At 43.1% G+C, this 14,918-nt stretch overlaps 1 protein-coding gene across 3 annotated transcripts in view; it reads left to right on the top strand.

Annotated features, from left to right (window-relative positions):
- LOC101482017 (voltage-gated delayed rectifier potassium channel KCNH1) overlaps window positions 1–14,918 on the top strand; it is a 105,783-nt gene that overhangs the window by 81,012 nt on the left and 9,853 nt on the right. Inside the window, exons 10-11 of one of the 3 annotated variants that reach the window (XM_076884576.1) lie at window positions 913–1,037; window positions 9,896–10,023. The exons of 1 other annotated variant lie outside the window; for it this stretch is intronic. In XM_076884576.1, coding sequence (XP_076740691.1) covers window positions 913–992 — 80 coding nt within the window. In that variant the 3' untranslated portion in view covers window positions 993–1,037; window positions 9,896–10,023. Of the gene's footprint in view, window positions 1–912; window positions 1,038–9,895; window positions 10,093–14,918 lie in introns of those variants that run through there. One more of the 3 variants, XM_004572629.4, reaches the window with a different exon arrangement.

Genomic DNA, 14,918 nt, shown 5'->3' with positions numbered 1-14,918 from the left:
GGTGTTTTTTTTATATACACATATACATATATTTATATGTGTACACACTACCATTCAAAAGTTTTAGAACACACCAATTTTTCTAGTTATTCATTGCAATTCAAAAGTCCAATGAAGAGCATGAAATGGTACAAAGGTAATCGATGAACTGCCAGAGTTTGCAAAGAAAGTCAAGGCGTCAGTGAGTACTGAGGGCAACCTCTGACAGGAAGAGGTCTGGCAGACCCAAAGCCACAACTGACTCAGAGGACAAGTTTCTGAACATTAACAGTTGTATGATAGGTGGCTCACAGGACAACAGCTTCAAGCACAGCTTAATAGTGGTCATAGTAAGCAAGTCTCAGTTTCAAATGTGAAGAGAAGGTTTCGAGGTGCAGGTGTGACAGAACGAGTTGCAGCAAGGAAGCCATTGCTAGGATTGCATCAGAATAAGGCAAAGAGCCATGCGTAAAAGCTTTGCCAAGAACTACCTCAGGAAAAAAGAACAAGATGGTAAGCTTGAAAACATGGAGTGTCCAGCACAGTCTCCAGACTTAAACCCCATCAAGCTGTTTTGGATGAACTGGACAGCAGAGAGAAAGCAAAGTAACCAAGGGCAACACATTTATGGGAACTTCTGCAAAAGATAGGAAAAGAGGTGTTCAGCTGTTTTATCTGCCAAAGGTGGCTACTTGCATGAGTCAAAAGTTTAGAATACAATAAGTTTAGGTCTATATATTGATTCCATGATTTCTTTTCTAACTCCAATTTCTTATTTGTACTATACTGTCATTTCAGAGTGCAATGAGACATCAAACTGCATTATTTTCAATAAAAAACTGGAAAAATTGGGGTTTTCTAAAACTATTGACCGGTATTCATATATAACATTATACACGACATCATATATAAATGAATTCTGCTCTCTACCAGAAAATCCTGACGGAGAGTGTCCAGCCATCAGTTTGAGCCCTGAAGGTCAAGCACACTTGGATTATGCAGTAGGAATATGACGAGAAACACACCAATCCACCCCTGAATGGCTCAGAAAAAAATAAGTAAGCAATGATGTTGTTGTTTGTTTTGTTTTTTACTGTGGTGCATAAGTGTCTTCCACTCCTTGATGCTCTCCTTGATGGTAATATTGGATGCTGGGTGCTTTGCATTGCTGAGACAGGCTAAAACATTTATCTGTTGTTGTCACACTTCTGAAACAACATCTGCAATGTTGTTTCCAATTTCTGATTCTGTGGCTGTGATGATTTTGAGTAGCAAACATTTTCTCAGCATGACAGAAAGCTTCAAGGTTTTTGTAAGGATGCCTCCCTCTGCTTGAGTGAGCTGTCTGTCAGACAAATTTTTCCCCTACTTGTCTACATTCTTTTTGTGTGTCTGATATCGATCCCTCTATTAGCAGTTTAGCCCTATTACGCCCTTCGTATCATATTTTGATACATGGGTTTCTGAGACCTCTATCTCATCAACATGATCAATACTTGCCATAATTTCAAAATGTTATGGAAAAATTATTTTTTTTGCCTAAAATTAACATTGTTGTTAACAAAAACACAATATAAATTTTTGTTGAATCTGCTCCTCTTTTGATTTTAAAGTATCAAGTAAAATTTGTCTCACATGTTTGTTTATCAGTTGACCTAAGGCATAGCAGCAGATCTGTGCCTTCTGGAAGATATTAGTAGCTTGGAAGCTCTTAACAGATTATCTCATTACAGACTTTTAGAAGTTCTTTGACTTACATTAGATTTTAGAGTTTAATTACAAATTTCATTGCAGTCAATACTTCTTTAGTCTGACAACTAAGAAGGGGTTAGTCAGTACTGCATTGCTGTTTGGTTTTCCAAGCTGTAGAGTCAAGTCTCAATTCGGTTGTCTAAGAAGCTTGGAAAGAAAAGCGTCTGGACTTCTTTAAGTTGCTTGAAGACGTTCACCTCTCATCCGAGAAGCTTCTTCAGTTCTAAGGGCCAAATGGTGGAGAGTCCCAGATTTAAACCCAGTGGGAGTTTTCCCCCAAAGAGGGACAAAGGACCCCCTGATGATTCTCTACCTAATCACATGAGCCAAGGTGTGAAAACGGGTGTGGGTCACAATCAGCCAGGGTTTCGGGTGAGCTCATTGTGAAGCCTGGCCCCACCCTATCATGTGATTTCCTGAGGTCAGATGGCCCAGGATGTGAGTGGGCGTTAAGGCGTCTGGGAAGGGATCTCAAAACTGGATTATAGATGTCAAACAGTTGGTGTTGTAATCCACCGCCTCTGTTCAAAGATGGTCGCTCACAGTGGACATAAATGGCTTCTTTCCCTCCTCTTTCAAACCATCTGTCCTCTCTGTCCAAAATGTGAACATTGGCATCCTCGAAAGAGTGTCCTTTATCCTTAAGATGCAGATGGACTGCTGAGTCTTGTCCCATGGAGCGACATCATATATAAATGATCTCAATTCAGTTGTTTCTTCATGGGTGCATCCAATAGTAATAGTCAGTAACAGTATGTGGGCTGTGTTAGTTCTGCTATATTAGAGCATTCCACTGATGGAGGAGAAGGAATTGGTGGGTTTCTTCTCTGTTAGATGGAAAGAGTGGGTTCTTGGCAGCTTGCCACCTCCTAGGCCAATTAAGTAATCCAGCTTCCAACTCCAGGGAGTTTTTAAAACTTCCATCCATCCAACCATCTTCTTCCACTTATCCGGGGCCAGGTCGTGGAGGCAGCAGCCCAAGTAGAGAAGCCCAGACCTCCCTCTCCCCAGTCACCTCCTCCAGCTTGTCCGGGGGAACACCAAGGCATTCCCATGCCAGCCGAGAGATATAATCTCTCCAGCATGTCCTGGGTCTGGCCCTTGGGGCTCCTCCCGATGGGACATGCCTGGAACAGCTCACCCAGGAGGGGCCCAGGAGGCATCCTTGTCAGATGCCCAAACCACCTCAACTGGCTCCTTTCGATGTGAAGGAACAGTGGCTCTACTCTGAGCCCCTCCCAGATAGCTGGGCTTCTAACCCTATCTCTAAGGGAGAGGCCAGCCACCCTTTGGAGGAAGCCCATTTCTGCCTCTCGTTCTTTCGGTCACTACCCAAAGCTCGTGACCACAGGTGAGAGTAGGGGCGTAGATCGACTGGTAAATTGAGAGCTTCGCTTGCACACTCAGCTCTCTCGTCACGACAACAGACCGGTACAGTGTCCGCATCACTGCAGCCCCAGCACCAATCCATCTGTCGATCTCCCGCTCCCTCTCCTGTCACTCATGAACAAGACCCTGAGATACTTAAACTCTTCCACTTGGGGCAAGAACTTGTCTCTTAGCCCGAGTGGGCACTCCACTGTTTTTTGGCTTAGGACCATGGCCTCAGATTTGGATGTGCTGATTCTCATTACCACCTTGGCTGCGAACCATTCCAAAGTGAGATGGAGGTCATTCGACTCGACGAAGCCAGCAGAACCACATCATCCGCGAAGAACAGATGAGATTCTGAGACCACCCAAGTGAAAGCCTGCCGCCACTTGGGTGTGCCTAGAAATTCTGTCCATAAAAATTCTGAACAGAATTGGTGACAAAGGCCAGGGCTGGCGGAGCCCATCACCCACCAGGAATGAGTCCGACTTATTGCTGGCTATGCGGACCAAGCTCTTGGAACGGTTGTATAAGGACCGAATGACCTGACTCCCAGAAATCATCCCCTTATCCCCAGACTCTGCTTCCTCCACGTAAGATGTGCCAATGGGATTAAGGAACTCCTTAAGGTATTCCTTCCACCGCCCGACAATTTTCTCAGTTGAAGTCGGCAGCGCTCCACTGGCACTATGCACAGTACAAGTAGAGCACTGCTTTCCCCTCCTGAGTTGCCTCCTGAGTTGCCAGAATCTGTTCAAGTCAGTCCAAAAGTCTTTTTCCATGGCCTCTCTGAACTCCTTCTACACCTGAGTTTTTTCTTCAGCCACTGCCCGCACTGCATTCTACTTTGCCTGTCGGTACCTATCAGCTGCCTCTCAGGTCTCTCCAGCATCCTCCCCTGCCACCCGATCCAACTCACCACCAGGTGATGATCACTTGACAGCTCAGCCCCTCTCTTTACCCAAGTGGCCAGAACATATGGCTACAGGTCTGGTGATACAATTAAAAAAATCGACCATCAACCTGCAGCCCAGAGCGTCCTGGTGCCACACGTCCAGTGTTGGGAAGGTTACTTTTAAAATGTATTCCGTTACAGAATACAGAATACATGCCCCAAAATGTATTCTGTAACGTATTCCGTTACGTTACTCAATGACAGTAACGTATTCTGAATACTTTGGATTACTTAATATATTATCGTGCTTTTTACAACAACGTGAATGTACTATTGCTGTGTGATTTATTACTATTACTGAAGGTCCGCGACTCCGAACTGTAGTAAAGGGACCTCTGACTAATACGGCGGGGTCCCTGTCGGCTCATAGCCGAAAAATAGCTTTACTTTGTTGTGTGGGTCAATTTTTCTTGCGAGAGACAGAGAGAGGTGTTGAAAGACTGCTCCAACGGAACTTATTGTTTTCGGAGGAAAACACGAACACGGTGTACAGTCGAGTCTTAATAGCTTACTTACAACTGGGCTCGTCAGGCACTCTTCTTGGCTGCAGTGGTTATTATTATATTTACATGCTTCCAGCTCCCGTTTTTCCTCGACGACAACTCGTACCTTTCCACTCGCCTTTTTCTCCCTCCTCGCGCTCACAGACACATAACGTGTATGGCAGTGCATTCTCCCTGCAACACGGACTATACTGCCCATGATGCTACATTCTTTAGAGCTATGCTTGTAGCATTCTGCCTGTTAGCTTAGCACAACAACAACAACGAAAAGGCGCTCTCTCACCCAGGAAACACACAGTCGCAGAAAGAGAGAGAGAGCGTCGCCCTGTAACCATGGCAACCGTAACGCTGCCGCCTGGAACGAAAGAACGTAGCTGTCAAACAAAACCCAAACAGTCCTGACCCGCGACAAAATGAAACAGGAAAGTACCGCAGTGTAATCCATTTATTTCAACAAAGTAACTGTATTCTGAATACCACCTTTTTAAACGGTAACTGTAACGGAATACAGTTACTCATATTTTGTATTCTAAATACGTAACGGCGGTACATGTATTCCGTTACTCCCCAACACTGCACACGTCCACTTATGGACACTCTTATGTTTGAACATGGTGTTTGCTATGTCCAAAAACAATACACCGCTCAATCATTCCCCTCCAGGTCTCGCTGTCGTTGCCCACGTGAGGTTTGAAGTCTCCCAGTAGGGAGAAAACCTTCTCATCCACTGGGAGAAACCCCAATATACAGGCAGCAAGCCAAAGGGATACCCAGATACCCACCCCAACCCACCGCCTCTCACCAGGGGCAACTCCAGACTGAGAGTCCAGTCCCTCTCCAGAAGACTGGTTCCAGAGCCCAAGCCATGCATTGACGTAAGCCCGACTATATCTAACCGGTACCGCTCACGCACTAACTCAGGCTCCTGGAACCCTGCTCCTGGCTGCCGTCCTGCTCACAATGCATACTTTTAGAGATACAAAATGCTTGGTTTTCTTTCTCCTTCTTTTGCGAACTTAATTCTCAGTTCTCGTGTTGCATGCGTTGCATTTTCTACCTGCTCTGGCTGACCATGAGTGCTAGGAAGGAGCAGATGAAGTCTCCTCCCTCATTCCAATAAAACCGTTTAAACCAAGAAATTGTCAACTTAGACAATATACAAATTAATAAATTATCTTGTAATCCAAAGGTGTTATTCTTCTTATTATATAATAATATTATATAACATTATAATATAATAACAATATTAAGGAAAACAAAATCGAATAAAATATGGTTCTCTATTTCTACTGGGCTGTCGTAATCATTGAAACAATAACTTACCCTGATTTTGGAAACCCTTTATTCACATTGGTTATTTATATAAAAACTAGTGATTGACAGCTGGAAAACCATAGGGAAGCAGGAGATCAGTATGTCACGTGTGGGTGACATAGTGACAGGGAGGTCTCCAGCAGGTTTAACTACTGGAGTGGGTGATCGTGGCTCAAGAGTTGGCAATTCATCTTGTAATCGTAAGGTTGCCGGTTCGAGCCCCGGCTCGGACAGTCGCGGTCGTTGTGTCCTTGGCCAAGACACTTCACCTGTTGCCTACTGGTGGTGGCCAGAGGGCCCGGTGGTGCCAGTGTCGGGCAGCCTCGCCTCTGTCAGTGCGCCCCAGGGCAGCTGTGGCTACAATGTAGCTGCCATCACCAGTGTGTGAATGTGTGTGTGAATGGGTGAATGAATGAATGTAGTGTAAAGCGCTTTGGGGTCCATAGGGACTAAGTAAAGCGCTATACAAATACAGGCCATTTACCATTTACAACATGGATCTCAGTTTCTCACTAATTTGTGTTTGCCATGTAAACGTATATTTCTCACTAAGATGTTACCCTTCGGTCAAATGGGCCTTTTTTTATCTGCTGCTTTTTGTGCATTTCAAGAAGCTAGATTGCAACTTTTCTCTGAAGTTGACCTGAGATTTTGTGTATACTGTGAGTGTGAATTCGAAATCAGGCCCTTGATCAGTATGTGGCACCATAGTGGACAATAAAGTTATCCCCCAAACAACAGTCTTAACTTTCTGGTTGGGTCTAGGCATGGTAACTGCCTATTTAGTGAAATGATGTGTCATTACAAGGATGTTCTTTGGGTTACTGCTGTCTGGTTCTAGATTGAGAAAGTTCACATGGACAAGTTCTAATGGTTGAGAAGTTTAATGTTTACCAGAGCAGCTGCTTTTTCAAGAGGACTCTTTCTTCAGCGGCCAATAAAACCTAGTTCTAAAAAGGGTTCTGGGAATACCCAGTTGGTCCATGTGCAAATTGTGAACCACTAAGGCTCTGAACTCTTCAGGGAGAACCAATTGATAGGTCACTTGGTCCTGCATCTTGCCTTATTATTTTACCTTGTTGTGTAGTTCTAAGCGATTTAACTCCCACAGCAAAAATGGGAAATCAGGGAGCTCTTTGCTGGAGGTGGGGTGAGGTGTTTCTTCCAGTACAATCTGTGCTATGACTTCTCTGATAGTTGGATCAGATCTTTGTTTATCCTTTATTTCAGGATAAGACAATGAAGAAATTGTGGGTAAGCCATGTTTGTTCTCTGAAACAAGGTTAGTGTTAGCTTTTAGTTTTCAAAATAAAAACCGGCATCACTTTAGCCAGCTCCTTATGCTATAAATTCTGCACTCAGCTTTGCAGTTCTCCAATATGTTTGAGATGCAGCCAGATGCTTCTCATTTAACATTTTCGCTTGGTTTTTCATTTTTTTCCTAACTTTTCATTTAAATCCAACTCCCCTGTATTTCTGTGTACCTGGCCTGTACAACTATAAATGCTGTGTTTGAAATGTCTGCCCCCCTCCATTCTTTCACATAAAGGTATGATCCCAGTCACATGGCCATATGGCTGAGAGCTCATCCCAGTGATCTAAACCGACACTCAATGTAACCGAGCATTTTGAAATGAGGAACACCAATTCAGGCTGGATACTAGATTTGACTTCTGGAAAGCCCTTGATTAACAAAAGCAATAACTCTAAGCTGACCTTTGATACAATACTCATCAATATATCACTTGACTGTTAAAGCTATTAAATCAGCTTTTCTGTCAAACATAATTTCTAGCAACAGTCACCAGCCCCGAGTTCTTTTTAATATTTTGAATTTTTTGTCTAACCCCTGTGGTGCTGTTCATGTGAACATCCTCTGCACTTTGTGAGAACTTTCTGGGATTTGTGGAGAGTTTCAGTCTAACCGCTGCCTTTGACACAGTTGATTATAACATTCTTTTATCAAGACACAAACATGCTGTTGGTTTTAAAGGTACAGTTTTATTACAGTTTAAATCCTGGCAGAGAGGTCTTTTTCTGTTGCAACTGGGGAGTACTCCTCTTCTTCTGTCCCTATTAGTTGTGATGTACCACAGGGGTCTGTTGTGGTCCGCTATGTTATCTTTACACATGCTGCCTTTGGGAACGATTTTCAGGAAATATAATATTCCCTCTCACTGTTATGCTATTGATATCCAAATTTACTTCCTGATGAAATGGGATGCCTCTGTCACACTGCAGCCTCTGTTTATCTGTCTACATGACAGTTAAACCCTAAATGAAAACAAGACTGAAATTATTGTTTTCGGAAATCATAGCTCTTTGGATGAAGCAGCATATACCCTATGGCCAAAAAGATCGAACCTAAGAACTCCAGTGCGCTTGTCTGTATTAAAGTAATTAAGGTGCAGTTATTTCATCATTCACTCCAGTGTAAACACAAACTGTTAAAAGCTACAGAAAATCAAGCACATTTTATACATTATTATTTAAGAAGAACCACTGAGTTCAAATTACAGGCCCTTTAGGCTGTAAATCAAATCAGTTATTGTGGTAGAATTCATTTAGTTTCATGAAGGAAATTTCTTCTGTGTACATTTACATGTAGTGTTTTTATTTTTGGTTGAATTGTGCTGCAAAGAAAATTTAAATTTTAACTGGCAATTCCCTTAAAAAAATTTTCCTGTACTGTATTTCAGTGTTATGTCGTTTTTATGTGTCTCTTACTGTGAAAACTAGAAAGCAGCATGTTGTCATTGCCGTTGGTTATTAATATTAACTTCCTGTTGACTCACACATTTAGGTATTTATATAAGCAGGTACTGATGTTAAGTTTATGTGTGTTTTGTTTTTTATCTGTGTTCTAAACATTGTTCTCTAAACTTGTGTTTTTTATAACTTAATACAAGTGTCTATTCTGTATAATACTCTTTGAGTAACATTTGAGAATTTGCTACAATAGTGGGAGTGGCAAAATCTACCCTTTGGTACATCCTGAAAAAAAAAGAAAGAAAGTATTGGTGAATGCAAAAAGACCTGAATGTCCACAGAAGACAACAGTTGTGCATGCTCGCAGAATAATTTCCATGGTGACGAGAAACCCCTTTATAACAGTCAACCAAGTGAACAACACTCTCCAGGAGGTAGGCACACCAATATCCACCTACCATAAAGAGAAGACTCCAACAAAGTAAAAACAGAGGGTTCACTGCAAAGCGCAAGCCACTCATAATTTAAAAAAAAAAAAGCCAGCACAGTTGTGGAAAAACATTCTTTGGAAAGATGAAATCAAGATCAACTTCTACCAAAAGGAAAAAAGTATGGAGACATGGAACAGCTCATGATCTAAGGCATACCACATCATCTGTAAAACAAGGTGGAGCCAGGGTAAGGCTTGGGCATGCATGGCTACCAGTGGAAGTGGGACACTCGTGTTTATTGATGATGTGACACAGGACAGCAATTCCAGCTAAATGCATTTAAATTGTTTGGGTGGCCTTTCATACAGAAGGACAATGACCTAAAACATAACCCAGCCACCCAGGAGTTTCTTAAAGCAAAGAAGTGCAATATTCTTGAAAGGCCAAGTCAGTCACCTGATCTTTACCCAAATGTGCATTCATTTTACTTCAGGACTAAAATTTGGAAAGAAAGACCGACAAACCAACAGCAACTGAAAGCCGCGGCAGTAGAGGTCTGGCAGAGCATGGAAAAGGAGGAAATCTGGTGATGTCAGGCTTTCATTGGTAGCAAAGGGTTTTCAACCAAGTATCAGAATTGAACATTTTATTTTTTTTAGTCATTTAATTTGTCCAGTTACCTTTGAGTTCCTGAAATGAAGGGATTGTGTTAAAAAAATACTTGAAGTTTTCACATGTCTGTGAGAACCTTCACAGACATTTTACACTTCAACTGCATCTGAGTTGTTTCACTTAAAATTCATTGTAATGTACAGAACCAAAATTAGAAAAAAGTTGTATCTGTTGAAATATTTGTGGACCTAACTGTGTTTGTTTTGCAGGTAAAGGTGATGTGTTTGGTGACGTGTTCTGGAAGGAGATGACACTGGCTCAGTCCTGCGCTAATGTCCGAGCATTGACCTACTGTGACCTCCATATAATCAAAAGAGATGCGCTGCAAAAAGTTCTGGAGTTTTACGCCAACTTTGCAAACCACTTTGCCAAGAACCTGGTGCTTACTTACAACCTGAGGAAGAGGGTGAGTTTGCTTTACTGATGTATATTTAGTATCTATTACATGTATTTTAAGTCATGCCAAAAAAAACCTTTTCACGGGACTTTATACAGTCCTAAGAAAAATTTAATTTACCACGTGATTCAGTACATTGTAAAAGCACCTTAAGCAGCAATAACTGTATGTGAAATTAAAACTCTCACATCATTTTGGATGAATTTCAGGCCTTCTTTACAGCAGTGGTTCTTAAACTGTGGTACTTGAGTTCCCTCTAGTGGTATACAGGAAATCTCTCAAAACAATTTCCAAATTAATAATATACTGTGGTGGGGTGAAGCGTCTTTACTATAAAAAGCCCACGTAGAGGTTGAGCTAGCTATTCCACCCCAAAAAGAAGAAGGGAGAACTCCTTTTGTGAGATACTCACTGCATTACATGATGCTTCAGAGCCTTAATGACCAAGCACATGAACTCACTCATGGTATAAACATCTATTTCCATCGAACAATAACTGCCAGTAAATTTACACTGTAAAATTAACAGGTACAGTTAAGATTCACGTAACAATAACAGATGTAAATAACACAGTTTCCTCATCTTCCTCATCAACACATGTTCCTAAGGCATGATCGGAGATAACTAGCCACTCCCAACAAGCCACAATACCATGTTCTGATTGAGAGATTTCTGAAAAATGAAAACGTACAGCACTGCTATCACTTCCGACATAAATGAAGACAGAAAACTAAACAGAAGTGACATTTGTAGGGTTACTGATGTTGGGCTTTGTTCCCCTTTTGTTAAAAACGCAACACACAAAAATACTGCAAAAGGAAACGGTTGCCTTATATACAAAGTGTATAAACTCCAAATGCACATTTCACTTAAAAATTAAGATGTGAAAATGTGAACAAATCAACTGTTAGAGATATTCTTCTCCTGTTGACCCCCCCCCCCCAAAAGAAATAAATAAGTCTTCTCATCAGATATTGATGCTTCTTTCCTGTGTGACAAAAAATAGGAGACATATGTTTGTTTGTTTGTTTTTTAAGTTAATTCCCAATAAAACTGTTTTATTGCTAACTACATTGCTGTCTGTATTATTGCTGAAGTCCTAAATGATCACCTTTGAACAGCACTGACTGGGAGGCTTTGAACAGATCACATAGTTCAATTCAACATATAAGACTTTAAGAATGAAAAGCATCTATAAATGATTGGGTTATTCTTAATCCCCATTTGTAATATTGTTTTTTTGTCACAGACAGCTATGCTCCAAAGGGAATAAGGTAAAGTGGACCAAGAGTCTAGGTGAGAGTGAGAATTTAGATAAGCATGTAGCCACTCCCATAAGACACGGCTACGACATGCCCAATTATAAAAAATTAAATTTGGTAAGGCTAAGCCTCCCCTATCTATAGGCAGTTGTAAAGTTCCAATCCTTAATCTAGGTTTCTTGCCACGCCAGATAAATTTTGAAAAGGCTTTTTCTATATCACAAGAAACTTTCTGAGTGATCAGTAAAGGTAGCATTTGTAGGGGATATAAATAAACGCGGGAGAATACTCATTTTGATTAAGTTCACACGCCCCATAAGAGAAAGCGGCAATTTTTGCCATCTATCTAAATCTTTTTTGATTTTTATTATAACTGGTGATAAGTTCAGTTTCCATAAATCTTTAAGAACTGGTGGAATGTTTAGCCCAAGGTATGTAAAGCCGCTGGGGGACCATTGAAAGGGATTAGAAATATCTGGCAAAGAGTTAATCTGATCACCCATGACTTCTGATTTCCCAAAATTAATTCTGTAACCAGAGAATGAGCTGAACTCATGTATAGTAGACATAATAGCTGGTGTTGATTGTTCTGGTTTTGATAAGAACAGCAAAATATCGTCAGCATACAATGCTATCTTATGATTTGTTCCACCCACTGTTATACCATGCACATCTCGGTGCTGGCGAATGGTGTCAGCTAGAGGTTCAAGTGCTAATGCAAAGAGGTAAGGGGACAGGGGACAGCCTTGCCTCGTACCTCTTTGCAGTGGAAACGCTGATGATTGTACACCATTAGTTATGACACAAGCTTCTGGAAGTTTGTAGTGTTGTGGAAGTTTTCCATTTAAATAAAGCCTGCAGACAAGCGGTGAGCGGTAGCTAACATTCTTTAATCAAAACACACAAAGACAACAGACAACCAAGCTAGATGAAGTCCCTGCATGTCCGCGGGACAGACGGTCAGCAGAGTCTCCCTGAGCCTAGCATGGCTCTCAGTTAAATACCTTCTCCAGGAACAAAAGGCAGTACACAGCTGTTTCACACCTTAAGGTTCAGACTCCCTTGCTGCCTCCCAGAGTCCTCGAAGAGACAAAAGACTCTACCTGTGGAGTTGTCTGCTTCCTTGCTAGACCCCCGCCATTTGTCTTTCAGTATGAGTGTCAGACATGTTAAAATCCAGTGGCACCAAGGCATTATACAATAAAATAATGTGATTAATACGTAAGTAAAAGAAATTCCTATACAGTAGATAGTTTTAATCCATGCAATAAAACCCTCACCTAAGCCAAATCTTTCTAATACATTAAATAAATATGTCCACTCGATTCTGGCAAATGCCTTTTCGGCATCTAAAGATATAACATAGGCTTTATAATTTGTCTGATTCGAGTATTGTATAATATTTAATAGTCGTCTAATATTTGTAGATGAGAAACGATTTTGGATAAAGCCTGTTTGATCAGGATTTATAAGCAGTGGGAGAATGCCCTCAAGCCTCCTTACTAATAGCTTGGAGGGTAATTTAGCATCGACATTGATGAGGCTGTATGTCTGTATGATTCACACCTATCTGGTGATTTATTTTTCTTTAAAATTAACAAAATATTAGCCTGTCTAAGTGTTGAGGGCAATTGTTCATTCTTAAAAGAGTCTAAAAACATATCAGTCAATGGTCCTGCAAGAAGATGACTTAGTGTTTTATAAAACTCTGGGCAGAAACCATCAGGCCCTGGTGCTTTTCCTCCTTTAAGGGAGTTAATAGCAAGTCGCACTTCCTCGTCTGTCACAGGGTTATTTAACTCTTTCCTGTGACTTTCTGATAACGATACAACAGGCACCTTCTCTAGAAATTCCCGCATCTTCCCATCTCTATTAGTACACAATTTGAGTTAAATTGAAGTACACCAACAGCAATTGATTGAATATGATTAGTTCTATTACGGCACTTAAATATTAGACATACTCTTAATTTAAGGATACCCAGCCCAGGCTACGGTGTATTGGAACTGGAAGTTCTACATTTATTAAGGAATGACTCAATTGTCCCCTCCTTTCTTATTTGTCTTTTCTTACGGACTTTATAAAGTAAAACGAGTTCAACTTAGAAATATAAATGAGGTGGACTGTCCCGGGATCTGTGGGGCCGGGAGGCGCTGCTGCACTGGGCCCCGGTCTGGATGGGCCTGGGCCCCCTTTCCCTGGCGGGCCGTGGAGTATGGGGGTGCCTACTGGGGACAGCGGGGGAGCTGGCCCCAGGGAGGGGTCACTTGCCCCTCCCTTCCTTCGCTCCCCATCTCCAGCTGCCTCCCTCTTCCCGCTCCACCACAACCACCCACACATGCAGGACCTTGGAGTAGGGGTATGTCACCAGGGTGCAGAGGAGGCCACCCCCCTGTCCCCTTCTGGCTGCCTCTGCCTCAATTTTATCCCACAACTTAGACATTCACATTACTCACACTCTCATTACACATACATATAGGATCTTGGGGGTGGGCACGATACACGGAATCCAAATTACCATCAGGGTGTACACCTCACCCCTGGCGTCGTTGCCCACCTCTCAATTTTAAATACACGTAGACATTGAGGGCTAGCAGGAGGGGCTATGCGCTTACCTGCTGCTCTCTGGCAGGTAGCTCCATGCCCTCCTGGGTTTTAAATGCACCTTAGAACACACATGCATCAACACTACAATGAGCGGGTGGAGGGAGGTTTGGAGTCTTCTCCCACCCCCGTTCTCTGCGACCTGCTGGAGTGGGGGGGCTAGGAGGAGGAGTTGGCCGTCCGACTGCGGTCTGGGGTGTGGGGCCTTCCTGCTGCTGCGGAGTCGGGGCGGTCTGCCTCCCCCCACCGCAGGGAAAAGGGTAACACCACCTGGGTCTGGGTGCAGTTCCCCCCTCCAGGGGCAAGGGTACCTAGACCCGGTTTGTAGAGTACGCTTGGGGAGTGTGATCGTGTGTACAACGTCTCTTTATGTCTGTCTCTACGTTGGTTGAGTGGTGGAGTAAGTGCATATGAGAGCATGAGGGTGGGAATGGATGTTTGTATCTGTGTGTGCCTGTATGTCTGTGTCTATATGTCAGGTTGGGTATCAGACGCCACCTCTCTGGGGACATCTCAGGCCCTCCAAGGTTTGGAGGCCTATCTCCCCCCACCACCACTTCCCCTGCCAGTGACAGACGCCCTCAGACATCGGTGCGTTGGTGGTTCTTTGTGTCTGGGGATGGGCGTCCAGGTGCACACCAGCTCACTCCTTGGTGGCCGCTTATCGGGGCCTGGAGCCTGGGGCTCGCTCGGGCCACTTCGGAGGTGGGGTGCCCCCGGCCTCTCGGCCTGGGGCTCGGTCACTCAGGCACGGCTGGCTGCCGGCGGAGCTCACGGGCGCGTCACTGCAACTCCCCCTGGCTTCTGCTCCGCGGCTGCTGAGTGAGCCCTCATCTGGGATTCTCCTCAGCTCTTTCTGGGACAGTGGCGCGGCTGCCCCTCTGTTGGTCTTCCTTGGTCTCTTGTGTTCTGGGGGCCTCTGGATGTCTGGAGTTTTGATCTCCTCCATACCTGCTTCATGCCCTGGAG

The sequence above is a fragment of the Maylandia zebra genome, linkage group LG6 (assembly GCF_041146795.1).
Source record: "Maylandia zebra isolate NMK-2024a linkage group LG6, Mzebra_GT3a, whole genome shotgun sequence".
Taxonomy (NCBI): domain Eukaryota; kingdom Metazoa; phylum Chordata; class Actinopteri; order Cichliformes; family Cichlidae; genus Maylandia; species Maylandia zebra.
Note: the sequence above shows the minus strand (reverse complement) of the source record. Positions and strands in the feature narration are given on the sequence as shown.